The sequence below is a fragment of the Adelges cooleyi genome, unplaced genomic scaffold (genome assembly GCF_023614345.1).
Source record: "Adelges cooleyi isolate 19-005CV unplaced genomic scaffold, UGA_ACOO_1.1 ACOO_flye_CR_arks_rails_tigmint_CR_PRNA_248, whole genome shotgun sequence".
NCBI lineage: Eukaryota > Metazoa > Arthropoda > Insecta > Hemiptera > Adelgidae > Adelges > Adelges cooleyi.
This window is the reverse complement of record NW_026095913.1, coordinates 2,674,344-2,690,347: the sequence shown is the minus strand read 5'-3', so window position 1 is coordinate 2,690,347 and position 16,004 is coordinate 2,674,344. Positions and strand designations below refer to the sequence as shown.

At 27.0% G+C, this 16,004-nt stretch overlaps 1 protein-coding gene across 1 annotated transcript; it reads right to left on the bottom strand.

Moving 5' to 3' along the window:
* Positions 1-12,008: 12,008 nt before the first annotated feature.
* LOC126837395 (uncharacterized) lies at positions 12,009-14,043 on the bottom strand. Its single transcript, XM_050571304.1, has 4 exons — positions 13,851-14,043; positions 13,346-13,496; positions 12,312-12,379; positions 12,009-12,053 (listed from the first exon to the last, which is right to left on the bottom strand). The coding sequence occupies exons 1-4, from the start codon at positions 13,941-13,943 to the stop codon at positions 12,009-12,011; spliced, it is 357 nt and encodes a 118-aa protein (XP_050427261.1). The 5' UTR covers positions 13,944-14,043.
* Positions 14,044-16,004: the final 1,961 nt, after the last annotated feature.

Here is a 16,004-nt window from a genome sequence, read left to right as displayed (position 1 = left end):
TTTGCGTTGTATGGCATACTTAGTACACGTACCCCCTTACTGTTATTATTTTACGTGCTTATTACAGTTTAAAACTGTTTACTCATGTGCAAAATAAATGCATATATTGTCAACGTTTATCGATAGTGCCCCATCTAAAGAATATATCTAGAATGGAACATTAACAGAAACAAACAATAATCTTAAAAATCTTTTGTTACCGTCAAACGGGCCAACATAGGGCATAATGGGTAATTTGGGGCATGGGTCAAATATATTATATTTTAATGTATATTTTTTTACACACATGCCCCAAATTACCCATAATGCCCCAAGTTGGCTCATTTGACGGTAACCTTTTATTTGAGAAAAACTTTGAAAAATAAACCTAATACCTTAAAAAAGCAGTCACATATTTTTTCCTTTGGAACGGTTTACTCGAGTATCATCTCTATACATCCGAAATAGTTTGCGATTGGTACTTTGACGGTTTTTCGACTTTAACTCACTTGAACATAGCGAAAAACGGTCTTATCGAAGCGCAATTTTTATAGAACATTTATTAGGCATGCCTCTATTCATAAATAGCCTCAAATCAAATTTCGATAGTCCTGCAACCCGACCCCCTCCCCGCCGCAAGGGATGAAATTATTTGCGTTTTAGACTCAAGGCAAACTACAAAATAATAATTTTTTTAATGACATTTACAGGTTGTTTTGTTTATCAAGAACTACTCAATATTTCATAGAGCTTCGGATAACTAATTATAAAGTTATAAGAGTTTTAAACTAAAGATTGGAGGGAATGTGTTGTCGGGAAATGCGCGCAGATAAAAAAAATACTACACTCCACATTTTATTCACTTTTATTTATAACAATTCCTGCAGACCTCTGACCTCCTGTCCTCTCCCTCTATGTTTTGATTCCATTATGCTTATACGTTACTGTCCTTGTCCTCTCAGATAAAATCACTTTCAAATTAACGCTTTGATGCTTATTTGTAATTAGAGCACCTCAATATAAAACTTTCTTACTTTGCAGGTTTACACTGTTCTTTATTTGGACTGTACTGGCTTGAAAATACTAACTACTGATTTGCATAGAAGCGTTTATTCGAAATTGATTATATCACTTTCAGATTTAAAAATTCATGTAAACCTTTGACATCCTCATCCCCACTATACCTTGACCCCGCTATGCTCCGACCCCGCCGTATAAGTTTTCATAAGTATAGCGGTAGATACGATTGCAGTAGAAGGCGCAGAGCTGATTAGGTTTTGGATTTTTATGATTTATTTTTTTATTGTTAAAGAAAATTCCCTCCTCCCAAAAAAAAAGGAGAAATTGCATTTCGAAAGCTGTAGTTAATTTCTAGGTTATTATAATATGTGAGAGAGTAAAATTGTTCGAGATCCCCCTAAGCTATATCTAAAAAAAAAAGTTTGTAGATTTCCACTTATTTTTATTTTTTTAATTTAATATATTTTGTTTTATGATCATGACTGAAAGCTTTAACATTTTTGACTACTAACTATGGTTAATATAACGGCACAATACATTTTAGTTGGACTGAGTGTTTAAAAATTTGGTCTAAATTTAAATACGCTTATGGTAGGGGTTCAATATATTTCTAGTTAAAAAGTTAAATAAAAGTGGTTCTAACAAATCATTTAGTTAAGCCAACTAGAAATTAATAGTGTCTCTACAATAAATATATTTTAGATTTGCATTAGCTTTTAAATTATTTTGCATAGGAGGGTGGTAAACAAACAAATAGTAAAGATATGTCAAATATATGTTTTATGGTGAATACATATGATTCATTAAATTTAGGGTCCATTTTTTTTTACTAAAAGAATTCTAATTGTTAGTTTTTTTTAAACATTTGCAATTAAATTTGGATATTTATGTCAAAAAAATATTCAAATAAATATAATATACATTATTTAACAAATATTATTCAAACTATATGGAAACTGAGCTATTAACGTATGACGCAAATGGCAATGTTATTTGGAAAAAAACCACAGTTTATCTAAAAACACCCAAGGCTGATTAAACAATTCGTTAGCTGTAAACAACTTTGGTTATCGTTGCATAAAAATATTATCCAATATTTCAAATATTCCTGATATTTTTCAAACACAATGAAACGAAATGTTAGGGATTAAGTTACCCTCTGAAAAATACAAAATTTGTCCCACTCTAACTATGGTTAATATAACGGTACAATACATTTTAGTTGGACTGAGTGTTTAAAAATTTGGTCTAAATTAAAATACGCTTAATATATTATATATTATTTAACCTATAAACTAAGATAATTAAAATACCCTCTGAAAAAAGTTGGTCAAACTACAACTATGGTGACTAAAAGGGCACAATATATTTCTAGTTCAAAAAACTAAATACAATCGATTCTAAAAATCATTTAGTTAAGCTAACTAGAAATTAATCGTGTTTCTACATAAATTATACTTTATATTTGCACCAGCTAATAATTTATTCTGCGCAGGAGGGTGGTATACAAATAAATAGTAAAGATATATCATATTATTGTTTTATGGTGAATACAGATGATTCATTAAATATAGAACACTTTTTTTTCGATATTAACTATAATTTTTAAATTTTTTTCAACATTTATAATTACTTAATTCGGATATTTATGTCAAAAAAATATTTAAATAAATATAATATATATTATTTATCAAATGTTATTCCAATTATATTCAAACTATATAGGAACTACGTTATTTCAGTATGACGACAATGGCAATGTTATTTGGAAAAAAACAGCAGTTTATCTAAAAAACACCTAAGGCTTTTAAAACATTTCGTTAGCAGTAAACAATTTTGGTTATCGTAGCATGAAAATATTATCCATTATTTCAAATATTCCTGAATTATTTCGGACACAATGAATCGAAATGTTAGGGATTAAGTTACCCTCTAAAAAATACAAAATTGGCCCCACTCTATCTATGGTTAATATAACGGCACAATACATTTTAGTTGGACTGATTTATTAAAAGTTTGGTCTAAATTAAAATACGCTTATTATAGGGGCTCAATATATTTCTAGTTAAAAAGTTAAGTACATGTGGTTCTTACAAACCATTTAGTTATGCCAACTAGAAATTAAAAGTGTCCCTACATTAAATATATTTTAGATTTGCACCAGCTATTAAGTTATTTTGCATAGGAGGGTGGTATAAACATAAATAGTAAAGATAAATCATATCATATTATTGTTTTATGGTGAATACAGATGATTCATTAAATAAAGAACACTATTTTTATCTATGTTAATTCTAATTTTTAGATTGCCTTTTTTTTCAACATCTAAAATTACTTAATTCGGATATTATGTCAAAATAGTATTCAAATAAATATAATATATATTATATATCAAATGTTATTCAAACTATATAGGAACTAGATTATTAGAGTATGACGCAAACAGCAATTTTATTTGGAAAACAACAGCAGTTAATCTAAAAACACGCAAGGCTGATTAAACATTTCGTTAGCTGTAAACAACTTTGGTTATCGTTGCATATAAATATTGTCCAATATTTCAAATATTCCTGATATTTTTCGAATACAATGAATCGAAATGTTAAATATATTATTGAACTTAAATATTAAGGTAATTAAATTACCTTCAAGGTAATTAAATTTTTAGATTGCCTTTTTTTTCAACATCTAAAATTACTTAATTCGGATATTAATGTCAAAATAGTATTCAAATAAATATAATATATATTATATATCAAATGTTATTCAAACTATATAGGAGCTAGGTTATTAAAGTGAGACGCAAATGGCAATTTTATTTGGAAAACTACAGCAGTTTATCTAAAAAACCAGGCTGATAAAACATTTCATTGGCAGTAAACAATTTTGGATATCGTTGCATGAAAATATTGTCCAATATTTCAAATATTCCTGATATATTTCAACAAAATGAATCGAAATGTGCAAAAAAACATGCAAAATAATAAAATATACCTTCATTATTTATCAAATGTTATTCAAACTATATAGGAACTAGATTATTAAAGTATGACGCAAACAGCAATTTTATTTGGAAAACAACAGCAGTTTATCTAAAAACACCCAAGGCTGATTAAATATTTCGTTAGCTGTAAACAACTTTGGTTATCTTTGCAAATAATATTGTCCAATATTTCAAATATTCCTAATATTTTTCTAACACAATAAGGCAAAAAGTTAAATATATTATTTAACCCTTAAACTATGGTGATTAAATTACCCTTTGAAAAATTCCAAGTAGGTCCAAATAAAACTTTGGTTAATATAACGGTACAATAATTTCTAGTAGGACTACATTATTGAAAATTTGGCCTAAATTTAAATACGCTTATTATAGAGTTTCAATATAATTCTAGTTCAAAAAACTAAATACAATTAGTTCGAACAAATCATTTACTTAAGCCAACTAGAAATTAATCGTGTTTCTACTTTAAATATATTTTAGGTTTGCACCAGCTAATAATTTATTCTGCGTAGGAAGTTGGTATACAAACAAATAGTAAAGATATGTCAAATGAATGTTTTAAAGTGAATACAGATGATTCATAAAATATAGGACCCATTTTTTCTATAATAAATCTAATTTAAAATTTCTCTTTTTTTTAACCTTTTTTAATTACTAAATTTGGATAATAGATGTTAAAAGAACATTCAAATAAATAAAATATACATTATTTAACAAATGTTATTCAAACTATATGGAAACCGAGTTATTAAAGTATGACGCAAATAGCGATGTTTTTTGGAAAACAACAGCAGTGTATCTGAAAAACACCCAAGGCTGATTAAACAATTCGTTAGCTGTAAACAACTTTGGTTATCGTTGCATAAAAATATTATCCAATATTTCAAATATTCCTGATATTTTTCAAACACAATGAAACGAAATCTTAGGGATTAAGTTACCCTCTGAAAAATACAAAATTGGTCCCACTTTAACTATGGTTAATATAACGGCACAATACATTTTAGTTGGACTAAGTGTTTAAAAATTTGGTCTAAATTAAAATACGCTTAATATATTATATATTATTTAACCTATAAACTAAGATAATTAAAATACCCTATGAAAAAAGTTGGTCAAACTACAACTATGGTGACTAAAAGGGCACAATATATTTCTAGTTCAAAAAACTAAGTACAATCGATTCTAAAAATCATTTAGTTAAGCCAACTAGAAATTAATCGTGTTTCTACATAAATTATACTTTATATTTGCACCAGCTAATAATTTATTCTGCGCAGGAGGGTGGTATACAAATTAATAGTAAAGATATATCATATTATTGTTTTATGGTGAATACAGATGATTCATTAAATATAGAACACTTTTTTTTCGATATTAACTATAATTTTTAAATTTTTTTCAACAATTATAATTACTTAATTCGGATATTTATGTCAAAAAAATATTTAAATAAATATAATATATATTATTTATCAAATTTTATTCCAATTATATTCAAATGTTAGGGATTAAGTTACCCTCTGAAAAATACAAAATTCGTCCCACTCTAACTATGGTTAATATAACGGTACAATACATTTTAGTTGGACTGAGTGTTTAAAAGTTTGGTCTAAATTAAAATACGCTTATTATAGGGGCTCAATATATTTTTAGTTAAAAGTTAAGTACATGTGGTTCTTACAAACCATTTAGTTATGCCAACTAGAAATTAATAGTGTCATTACATTAAATATATTTTAGATTTGCACCAGCTATTAAATTATTTTGCAAAGGAGGGTGGTATAAACATAAATAGTAAAGATAAATCATATCATATTATTGTTTTAAGGTGAATAAAGTTGATTTATTAAATATAGGATACTATTTTTTCTATAATTATTATAGTCTTTAGTTTTTCTTTTTTCAGAATTTACAATTGCTAAATTTAAATATTTATGTCAAAAAAACATGCAAAATAATAAAATATACCTACATTATTTATCAAATGCTATTCAAACTATATAGGAACTAGATTATTAAAGTATGACGCAAACAGCAATTTTATTTGGAAAACAACAGCAGTTTATCTAAAAACACTCAAGGCTGATTAAACATTGCGTTAGCTGTAAAGAACTTTGGTTATCGTAGCATAAAAATATTGTCCAATATTTTTAATATTCCTGATATATTTTGAACACAATGAATCAAAATGTTAATTATATTATTTTATTTGAAAATTAGGGGATTAAGTTACCCTCTGAAAAATATAATGTTGGTCAAATAAAAACTATGGTTAATATAACGGCACAATACATTTCTAGATGGGCTAATTATTAAAAATTTGGTCTTAATTTAAATACGCTTATGGTAGGGGTTCAATATATTTCTGGTTCAAAAAACTAAGTAAAAGTGGTTCTAACAAATCATTTAGTTATGCCAACTAGAAATCAATCGTGTTTCTACATTAACTATATTTTATATTTGCACCAGCTAATGATATATTCTGCACAGGAGGGTGGTATACAAATTAATAGTAAAGATATATCATATTATTGTTTTATGGTGAATACAGATGATTCATTAAATATAGAACACTTTTTTTTCGATATTAACTATAATTTTTAAATTTTTTTCAACAATTATAATTACTTAATTCGGATATTTATGTCAAAAAAATATTTAAATAAATATAATATATATTATTTATCAAATGTTATTCCAATTATATTCAAATTTGGTCTAAATTTAAATACGCTTATGGTAGGGGTTCAATATATTTTTAGTTAAAAAGTTAAATAAAAGTGGTTCTAACAAATCATTTAATTATGCTAACTAGAAATTAATAGTGTCTCTACATTAAATATATTTTAGATTTGCATTAGCTATAAAATTATTTTGCATAGGAGTGTGGTATACAAACAAATTGTAAAGATACGTCAAATGTATGTTTTATGGTGAACACAGATGATTCATAAAATATAGGACCCATTATTTCTATAATAAATCTAATTTTTAATTTTTCTTTTTTTTAAGCATTTTCAATTACTAAATTTGGATAATAGTGTGTTAAAAGAACATTCAAATAAATAAAATATACATTATTTAACAAATGTTATTCAAACTATTTGGAAACCGATTTATTAAGGTGTGACGACAATGGCAATGTTATTTGGAAAACAACAGCAGTCTAAATAAAAAACACCTAAGGCTGATAAAACATTTTGTTAGCAATAAACAATTTTGGTTATCGTTGTATGAAATTATTTTCCAATATTTTTAATATTCTTGATTTTTTTCGAACACAGAAGATTAAACTGTTAATTATATTATTTATCCAATAAATTAAGGTGATTAGGTTACGCTCTGAAAGATACAAAGTTAGTCTAACTTAAACTATGGTTTTTCTAAGGGCAAAATACACATCTAGTTGGACTGAGTGTTTAGAAGCTTGGTCTAAATTAAAATACGCTTATTAAAGTTGCCTAATAAATTTCTAGTTCCAAAAACTAAAGAAAAAGTTGTTTCTACAAAACACTTAGTTAGGCCAAAATAAATTAATCATGTCACTACATTATATATATTTTAGGTTGCACCAGCTATTTTATTTTTCTGCGTAGGGGGGTAGTCAGTGTTGGGAAAGGATAACTATAAAGTTATCTAGATAAGATAACGGATAATTGAGTTATATATCATCTAGATAAGATATTAAATTATTCATTTAACATTTATTTAGCTAAAAGATAAAGATAAATACAATTTTATCTAGATGAAAAATAGATAAATTAAATTTTAACCTTCATAAAATGTTATACGAAAATGTATGAGTGAAACAAAGTATTTTCACAGATTACAGAATAATTTAATAACCAATAAGACGTAGGTACTAAGAAATGGACAGTTACGTCAAAGAGCAAATTTTCCTTATATTAGATTTCGTGATTTATGGCTACTCTGTTCATTTGTCATTTATTATTTTCATGTATTCTGTTTATGTCATCTTTTATGTAGGCAACAGTAATAGTATAAATAGGTATAAAAAGTAAATACGAGTTTATCAAACTCGATAATCGGTGACGGGACATTTCATTATCGGTTGAAACTATTTATAAACATATTGTTCTTCTTTGAGGCTTAACTATCGTTTTGGCCACATACGGTCTACGGACTACGGAGAGCCAACATTATGTTTAAAATGTTTATTACAAGGTTTTGTTATTTTATTTTGATTGAAAATACAAATAACTTTTTGGAAACGGCTCATTGTTTATTGGACTTGTATTACTATTTACTATTTTACTTTTATAGTCTTTACTCTTTACCCTATATGTAGTTACTGATACAGGACTCGCCTGACATGTATATATATTTGTAAAATATAATTTATAACCATTCTGCTCAAATAAACACCTGCACTTTCAACCATTTTTTTTGTTGGGATTTTGGTCAATGTTAATCTTGAAATTATTATCGTAAAAATTCTTATAAACACGTTTTATATAGCACTAGTAATTATTTCGAGAGTACTGGGAAAAAATTATCAACATTAAATAAAAACTGAGCACTGTAGTCGAGAACTACGAATATAAATAATAAATTATACGATAATACATATATAACTCTTATCTACTTCTATCTATTAAAAATAGGTAAAAGACGTTTTGTATAATCGACTAAAATACATTGGATTACAATGGAATATTGGACTTGTCTAACAAGCCAACCAATTTTTATATCACTAATCACTATTCATTATGACATAGGTATATTAATATTTTTAGGCTAGGACTACATTATGCGTTTCGTCGGATCCCGAAACCTGTTTTTGTAAAACCCACGAATAAATAACTTAAAAAATAGTTACAATTTCTATCTAGATTAATTACCTCAGATAACCGATTTGTTTATCTAAATAAGATAATAAGATGAATTACTTTTTTTATCTAGATAAGATGTTAATTACAATTTTTTATCTAGATAAAATTATCTAGATAATTCCCAACACTGAGGGTAGTACACAAATAAACAGTAAAAGTCTTTCAAATATTAGTTTTAAATTGAAAATGGATGACTCATTAAATATAGGACATAAAAATAATTGTAATTTTTAGTTTTTTATTTTTGAAACATTTACAATTAGTAAATTTGAATATTTAATTGTCAAAAAAATATTCAAAATAATATATTATACATTATTTAACAAATGTTATTTAAACTATATAGAAACTAGGTCATAAAAATATGAAGGCAATGGCAATGTTATTTGAAAAACAACAGCAGTTTATCTAAAAAACACCTAAGCCTGATAAAACTTTTCGTTAGCCGTAAACTAATTTGGTTCTCGTTGCATGAAAATATTATCCAATATTTCAAATTTTTTAAATATTTTTCTAACACAATGAATCGAAATGTTAAATATATTATTCAATTTGAAAATTAGGGGATTAAGTTACCCTCTGAAAAATATAAAGTTGGTCAACTTTAAATTATGGTTAATATAACGGCACAATACATTTCTAGTTAGACTGAGTTATTAAAAATTTGAACTAAATTTAAATACGCTTATTATAGCGGTTCACTATATTTCTGGTTCAAAAAACTAAGTAATAGTGGTTTTAACAAATAATTGAGTCAAGCCAACTAGAATTTAATCGTGTTTCTACATTAAATATATTTTAGATTTGCACCAGCTATTAATTTATTTTGCGTAGGAGGGTGGTACACAAATAAATAATAAAGATTTATCAAATATATGTTTTATGGTGAATACCGATGATTTATTAAATATAGAACACAATTGTTTTCCATATTTACTCTAGCAGTAAACAATTTTGGCTATCGTAGCATGAATTTATTGTCCAATGTTTTAAATATTCCTGATATTTTTCGAACACAATAGGTCAATACGTTAAATAAACTATTTAAACTATAATTTAAGTTGATCAAGTATGTGATTTATAGAGTTGCTGTTCGAAGGTATTGGTCCAGTAATAAAAAAATTGTAAATGTGTATACAAACAAAATAATAAAAAAGGCCACTTCATTGTAAAACCTATAGCATCACTGCTCCACATCAAAGCTAAAACATTTTTCTGGATTTTTGTGTAAAAGACTTCAAAGTGGTCAAATTATATGTTGTGGGGGTCGGTGATTGCGAATTTAATATCAGTTTTCAATTTTACTTAGCCAAAAAATACTTAAATAAAGAATTAAATTAAATTAAATAAAATCCTAAAAATGGTACTCAAGTATTAAAACTAATTAGTATCATTCTGAATAGATGTCCATAAAATGTTGTGATGATTTCATGAAGTTCTTTTATGATTTAAAGAGTATATGTTAAATTATACAATATCTTATACAGTTTTCTGGCAATTTTAGCAATACTGAAGTGCCGGATTTTTACTTCGTTTAATATGCTATGAATACATATGAATTCTAAATGCTGACAAATTTATAACTTTCAGATCCTAAAATTGTAAAAAAACACAGTTTTCCGGCGATTAAAACATCATAGGAATATTTGAACGACAATTTCATGCAACGCTAACCAAACTTGTTTTTGCTAACGAATTGTTTTGTTAGCCTTAGGTGTTTTTTTGATACACTACTGTTGTTTTCCAAATAACATTGCCATTGGCGTTTTACTTTGATAACTCGGTTTCCAAATAGTTTGAATAACATTTGTTAAATAATGTATATGATATTCATTTGAATGTTTTTTTGACACATTTTTTTCCAAAGTAATTAATTGTAAATGATTTTAAATAGAAAAACTTAAAAGCCAGTACAGTAGAAGCAGAGCATGGTGGGGTCTGGACATAATGAGGACGGTGAGGTCACAGGTTTACCGGACATTTTTAATCTGAAGATGATAAAACCACTTTCGAATAAACGCTTCGATGCGAATAAGATGCTTTTCAAGCCAATACAGCCCAAACCAAGCACAGTGTAAACCAGCAAAGTGAGAAAGTATTAAGTTGAGGTGCTGTATTTACAAATAAGCATCAAAGCATTTATTTTAAAGTGATTTTATTGATTTTATTTATAATAATTCCTGAAGACCGGTGACCTCTCCGTCCCCTCTATGATTTGATTCCATTATGTCTATACTCTACAGTACTAGTCCTCTCGGATAAAATCACTTTCACATCTAGAATGGGCCGAGTAAACTGGCCACCGCCGGATAAAATATATGTCGCGAATAATGTAAAATTTATATGAGATATCTTGTATGTATTGGTTTATAATTAATACACATCAATACAATGTATTGTAGCCTAGAAAAATGCTAATGGTAATATTTAACAATGAATGATTATGTGTTTTTTTTATATAGGTTATTTATCATTATCGAGCTTAGAAATAGAATTATATTTTTTTGAGTTGTATAAAAATGAGTTTTCAACTATTCCAAAGTAAGTTTAATTATATTTTTTCTAGTTATCTCAATACCAATTATTATATTAAAACTTACCTTTTAAAAAACTCTTAAAATTTTGTTTAGAGATTTTTTTGTTTAAAAAAAACTTTTTTTATATGAAGCAATAAAATAAATACTAACGAAATATAAGAGCAAAATGGTTTATTTTCCAATCAAGAATATAATTTTGTATGTGACATACTACATAGTACATACATGTATTATTCTAAAACTGCAAAATTAAAATTTTGTATAATCGATCTAATAACATCTTCTTTTGTCTGAATAGGAAAAGTGTATTCTAAAAGCACAAAGTATTATACATTTTTTAATCAAACGAAGCAGACCAATTCAACAGCAAATATATTAAAGAAAAAATATGTTTTCCACTTGCAAAAAATTATTATCTGATATTTTCGTAATTGAAGAAAAATAATGTAAAATTACATATTAAATTTAATTTTTATAAAAAATTATATAATTTATAGTTGTGCAATTAATGATAGACTTTATTATTAAAATGCCTTTTCAATAGTTTTTTAACATTTTTCTCAACATATTTATTAAAAAAATTTTATTGTATATTACTTAAAATATCCGCTTTCAATTGGTCTTCTTTATGAATGGATATATCCTTTTTGAGTTGAACTCTTATACCAAAAATGACAAAACTTAATTTAACAAAGTTTATACTTCCCGGACATGCATTTCTATAAAATAATGTTTCTGCATATTCCTATTTTTTATCAGAACAAAAATAGGCATTAAAATGTATATTAAAATTTACAACTAAAACATTGTAATGTACACATTATAAACATAAGATTCATTTTCTAAAACAATAATTCACATTTTGCACTTCAAAACCCTTAAACTGTAATATAGTAATTTTAGTTTTTTATTTACCTGCTGAGTATCGTCACCTACAATAAATCTCGTTAGATTTAAACAATCTGTTAATGTATATTGACGACCTGAAAGAACAAAATTTTAAATATATTCATAAAAAATCAGATTAATTATAATATTGTGTTACAATATTTTTATTTTTAGTTATTACAGCAATTCTGTAAATCACAAATTTTATCTAGTTGGTTATAAACACTGCTTCTGGCTTTAATTTTTTTTTACTAATAAGTAATATATGTAAGTATAATATTTTATTGTTTTCTCCAATATAGTATAAGATTTACTTTTAATTTCAATGCTGCAGACTCAATTATTCTTTAGAAAAATATAAGAAATAAGTATACAAATTAAGGATCTATGTATAGGTTTTTTAGATGCGTTTTGTTATGTTTATTGTCAATCTAGTAAAATATAATAATAATAGAGCTATGAAAAATATAATTTATAAAGTATAAAAAGTTAGTGTGAGATTGTTCTAATGGAAGAAGTATATAATACAAAAATATTATTTTTATTGAGTATAAGCGATTATAATTTAAATTATGGAGTACAAACGGTTGAAACATAAATCACCGACCATTCCAACTAAATTTAACAATAGTACAGTGGGGTTGGGGCATATGGGGACGGAGAGGAAACAATTTTACAGGAATTATTACAGCTGAATATGTAATAACATCACTTTCGAATAAAAGCTTTGATGCAAATCAGTGATCAGTATTTTCAAACCAATAAAGTCCAAACTGAGCAAAGTAAAAAAGAATTAAATTGAGGTGCAGTGTTTACAAATTAGCATCAAAGCGTTTATTTTAAATCGATTTAATCTAAAAGGACTAGTTCAGTGGGTCGAGTTATAATGGAAACAAAGCATAGAGAGGACGGAGAGGTCACGAGTCTACAGAAACTATTATTAATAAAAGTCATAAAATCGCTTTCAAATTAACGCTTTGATGCTTGTTTGTAAATAATGCACCTCAATTTAATAGTTTCTAGCTAACACATTTGTTGAATATTGTCCTATTATTTATTACCTTCCAATGTATTTTCAAATTCATCACGTCTGAGGATAGTTGCTTTTGCTCCCGTAACAATTTGTATATAGCGCAAAGCTTCAAAAAAGTCATCGTAGCTGATGCCATTCGTTTTGTGATAAATTTCATCGACTTTTCTTACTACCACAGCCTATTGTTATAAGAATAAGAATTAGTCATTTAATTGTACATAACACATTGCAAATAAAACTAATCCTTCTTTAATTAAATAAAAATGCCTAACTATCAGTAATATTATATGGCTTGCGAATTTGTTTAGCATTATAACATAAATTGTATAGTAGTTAAAGTATATTTTTTTGTTATTGTTATCAATAATTGGTTATAAGGGAAAATATTACTTAAAAAACTCTTCGGTGCAGCAATGTAGGTGGTTAAAACATTAAGTGACTTTTCTAATCAATACATTACATTTTATACATTTTTAAGCAACTATCTCAGCATTTTGTATTAAAAATAAATAATAAGTACTCGTTATTCTTACAAGTTGACTTTCACTAGGGCCTTGACCAGCACATTGACATTGCAAAACGTACCATGCAATGCAAATAAATAGCAACATGATTTTCGAATACATTTTAAGTGTTCAAACGATAAACTTGGATACGGAATATGACGATTTTATAATGTTATGGGAATATTGTATTCTTGCTTGATGACTGTGATTCAAATAGTGGTTTTCCGAACAACCACAGTACTTAATATAAGAAAATTTACTTGAAGAATGCAAACAGTACCATGTCTGTAGGTGTTGATCCGTGCAAATTGTTTTAAGCAACAGATACTTTTGAATATTTTTATTTGCGTTGTATGACATACTTAATACACGCAATTCCTTACTGTTATTTTTTTACGTACATACTACATTATACTGTTTACTCATGTGCAAAATATATGCATATATTGTCAACGTTTATCGATAGTGTCCCATCTAAAGAATATATCTAGAATGGGACATTAACACAAACAAACAATTATCTTAAAAATCTTTTGTTACCGTCAAACGGGCCATCATAGGGCATTATGGGTAATTTGGGGCATTGGTCGAATATATTATATTTAAATGTATATTTTTTTACACATATGCCCCAAGTTGGCTCATTTGACGGTAACCTTTTGTTGGAGAAAAACTTTGAAAAATAAACCTAATACCTTAAAAGAGCGGTCACATATTTTTTCCTTTGGAACGGTTTACTCGAGTATCATCTCTATACATCCGAAATAGTTTGCGATTGGTACTTTGACGGTTTTTCGACTTTAACTCACTAGAGCTTAGCGAAAAACGGTCTTATCAAAGCGCAATTTTTTTAGAACATTTATTAGGCATGCCTCTATTCATAAACAGCCTCAAATCAAATTTCGATAGTCCTGCAACCCGACCCCCTCCCCGCCACAAGGATTGAATTTTTTTGCATTTTAGACTCAAGAGCTTAAAATTAGACTGAATAAATAGACCTATATATCTGTAAATTGTAGAAAAAGAAATAAATCAACAGAAGGCAAACTACAAAATAATAATTTTTTGTATGACATATACAGGGTGATTTTTTTATCATGAACCACTCAATATCTCATAGAGTTTCGGATAACTAATTATAAAGTTATAAGAGTTTTAAACTAAAGATTGGAGGGAATGTGTGGTCGGGAAATGAGCGCAGATAAAAAAAATACTACACTCCACATTTTATTCAATTTATTAACAACAATTCCTGCAGACCTCTGACCTCCTGTCCCCTCCCTCTATGTTTTGATTCCAATATGCTTATACTCTACTGTCCTTGTCCTCTCAGATAAAATCACTTTCAAATTAACGCTTTGATGCTTATTTGTAATTACAGCACCTCAATATAAAACTTTCTTACTTTGCAGGTTTACACTGTTCTTTATTTGGACTGTACTGGCTTGAAAATACTAACTACTGATTTGCATAGAAGCGTTTATTCGAATATGATTATATCACTTTCAGATTTAAAAATTCATGTAAACCTTTGACATCCTCATCCCCACTATACCTTGACCCCGCTTTGCTCCGACCCCGCCGTATTAGTTTTTATAAGTAAAGCGGTAGATACGATTGCAGTAGAAGGCGCAGAGCTGATTAGGTATTGGATTTTTATGATTTATTTTTTTATTGTTAAAGAAAATTCCCTCCTCCCAAAAAAAAGGAGAAATTGCACTACGAAAGCTGTAGTTAATTTCTAGGTTGTAATAATATGTGAGAGAGTATAATTGTTCGAGATCCCCCTAAGCTATATCTAAAAAAAATGTTTTGTAGATTTCCACTTATTTTTATTTTTTTAATTTAATATATTTTGTTTTATGATCATGACTGAAAGTTTAAACAGTTTTTGACTACAAAATAATATAATTGTATATAATATATATAAATGTAATTATACAATAAAAAAAACATTGGCTAAGCGTAACTGGAGAATAACAGGATTAAAGAAAATGGTCTGTAATTATACCTATCATGAAATACTCAAAACCTACTAGAACTATGGTTTTTCTAAGAGCACAATTCATTTTTAGTTGGACTGAGTATTAAATATTAGTTCTTAATTAAAATACGCCTATTATAGAGGCTCAATATATATCTAGTTCAAAACATTAAAAAAAATAATGGTGAATACAGGTG

What these genes read in the sequence shown, in the direction of transcription:
- LOC126837395 (XM_050571304.1), bottom strand. Translation starts at nt 13,943, where the DNA reads ATGTATTCGAAAATCATGTTGCTATTTATTTGCATTGCATGGTACGTT. An exon ending in GCCCTAGTGAAAGTCAACTT is followed by an intron (nt 13,497 to 13,850) that starts GTAAGAATAACG and finishes TTATAACAATAG; the next exon opens with GCTGTGGTAGTAAGAAAAGT. An exon ending in ATTTGAAAATACATTGGAAG is followed by an intron (nt 12,380 to 13,345) that starts GTAATAAATAAT and finishes TTGTTCTTTCAG; the next exon opens with GTCGTCAATATACATTAACA.